General features: G+C 54.9%; 1 protein-coding gene across 1 annotated transcript in view; it reads left to right on the forward strand.

The window, feature by feature from the left end:
• The window catches only part of PPTG_17277 (hypothetical protein), a 3,099-nt gene extending 2,074 nt beyond the window's left edge, over positions 1–1,025 (forward strand). Inside the window, exon 3 of the mRNA XM_008915469.1 lies at positions 4–1,025. Coding sequence (XP_008913717.1) covers positions 4–936 — 933 coding nt within the window. The 3' untranslated portion in view covers positions 937–1,025. The remainder of the gene's footprint in view (positions 1–3) is intronic.
• Positions 1,026–2,326: the final 1,301 nt, after the last annotated feature.

The raw sequence follows: 2,326 nt of genomic DNA on the forward strand, positions 1-2,326 counted from the left end.
CAGCTCCCGGACCAACGCACGTTGGCCATCGCGCAGCGCTCCGCTAGAGAGAAGCACGGCGCCATTCAGACCGAGACGGCGCACAACGACTTGCAGCAGATGCTTCTCCAGCAGCAATTGCTGTTCGCCACTCTGCAGTCGGCAGTGCTGCGTGCGCCGCTGCACTCGAGTGGACAGGCAATGTTCGAGGCTCTCCACTTTGATACGCACCTTGGACGCGACGCCGACGAGAGAGAGAAGCTGCTATTAGCGCACAATGACCGCTCGCTTGCCACATTGCCGTCCATCGTCCACAGGTTCGCACAGATGGCCATCGATAGAGTCATGGCTGCGCAGGATGCGCACTGCACCAAGCCGGTGATGCCGCTGTCGCAGATCGACATTACAGGTTGCAAGGACTGTACGCTCATCTCGAGCGTCTTCGTGTCGGAAATCCCGCACACGTCGCTCGAGGAAGTGTACGCGGCTGTATTGGCCTACTTCGACGGCATCCCGACGTCCATGAAGCGCCACTTTAACGTCAACGCTAAGCGCGTGCGCCTTAACAGTGTCGACTCACCGGTCGTGTACCGTCGCTCGACGTTTAACGGTGCGGGCCTGCCAGCGACCGTCAACAATGTAGTCTGTTCGGAGCTTACGGCGTCGCACGGCATGGTGCACATCGACGCCATTACGGAAGATCCGCTGCACCCGGTCAACAGATCGGGGCCGTCGCAATACGGTATCTGTGGACTCACTATTACACCCCGTAAAGACCCCGTAACGGGTAGAACGGTGTCGATCACACTGCGGTGGGTGGTCGTGTACCACTACAACTTGCTGCCGGACGACCCGGCCATCCGGAACGACCTGGAGATTATCCGTCCCATTCTGAACGGCGACCTGCTCACGGCAACGGTGTGCGGGTACATCCAGGAGCAGCATACTCGCAACTAAATAAACGGTAATAGTGTGTAAGTTACTGTAGTGTTCGGAAAACTTCATGTAAACTAGGAAATGCAGTAACATTGGTGTTGAATCGATCATCGTGACTCTATGGACTTGCTCAGACTCCATGGACTGGACACGGTTGTGAGGCGGGCCGAAATGTGTTGTAGAACTGTTACATGTACAGCGCCAATGCCAGCGCTGACAAGTACAGTACATGTATTATGGGACTTTGAAGAGGAAAGCACGCTGGGTTTACCCTCGTTCATAATACAGTTGCAGGGTACACAACTTCATGCGAGTTGGTCGAAGCCAGCACGGGTTCAACGGGTTCATGTATGTAATACATGCACACGAAGAGTTCAAATTTAAAAGTTTTTTTTTTTTTTTTTTAAGCGTTTGAAGCAGAGCCTTGCAAATCTTCGCTGTGCCTCCTATTGACTGGTAGGATCACACAAGCACACTTCAATTGCTTGCTCTTTCTGCCTACGCGTCGACAAGCCAGAGTGATGGATGGATCTGCTGATTGCATTCGCTAGCTGACCCGGCCTCGCAATCCGCTGCTCGTGATGTCTTCGGGCAAGCACGATAGGATCCAGCAAATGGCGGCTACGCATTACGGTTTGTCACGCGCGGACCAGCTTCGTTCGTAAGGTTGCTGCAGCCACTTGAATAGTGTACACCGGCTGGAGGCACGCGACCATGTGCAGGCAGGACACGAGGACCAGTCGCGCCCGACCGACCAAGCAGCAGAAAGGAGCTGCAGATGTTTACTTGGGGTAGTAACATGGCTGCTGTAATGATAAGAGGTGCCGCGCCACGAGACGCAACTTGATGACATGGCTAAGGTCGCCTTTGAGCTGGTCATCTGCAACAGCGAAACCAAAACCCCCTCTGGTGGTCAAGTGGTGAAGGATTAAAGGTCTACGTGCATTTACATTGCGTGGACAACGGTGAAGCATTGTCTTTGCGTAAGAGGCATGTGCAGAGACCTTCTCGCGTCGTGCATCAACAGCGCTGATTGCTGAGTGCCCGCCAGCGACGATCTTCCGATCTTCCGCCGTACCGAAGCCCTCCACGCATCAAACTCGCTGCCAAAGCGCGCCGCGGATTGGCCACGTGCTTCCCATCGACACCACCTGCTCGTTTCTCAGGAAACAGTAAGCATCCTCTACATCCCGCTGTTCCCGGCGCTACATGATGAAATCGAGTGGCTACCCGGACAACCGGACGAAACGCTTCATCAGCTGCGGTGCGACCGGCATCGGGTCCGCTCTGATGTCCTCTGCATCATCATCCACTTCTAGGCAACCTGACCGTGTGAATTAACTACAGCCGACTCCAGTTCATCTGGCCGTCTCGCTAGGAGAGCCACACGAACGCAATTCGGGTGTTCAAC

The sequence above is a fragment of the Phytophthora parasitica genome (assembly GCF_000247585.1).
Source record: "Phytophthora parasitica INRA-310 unplaced genomic scaffold supercont2.71, whole genome shotgun sequence".
NCBI lineage: Eukaryota > Oomycota > Peronosporomycetes > Peronosporales > Peronosporaceae > Phytophthora > Phytophthora nicotianae.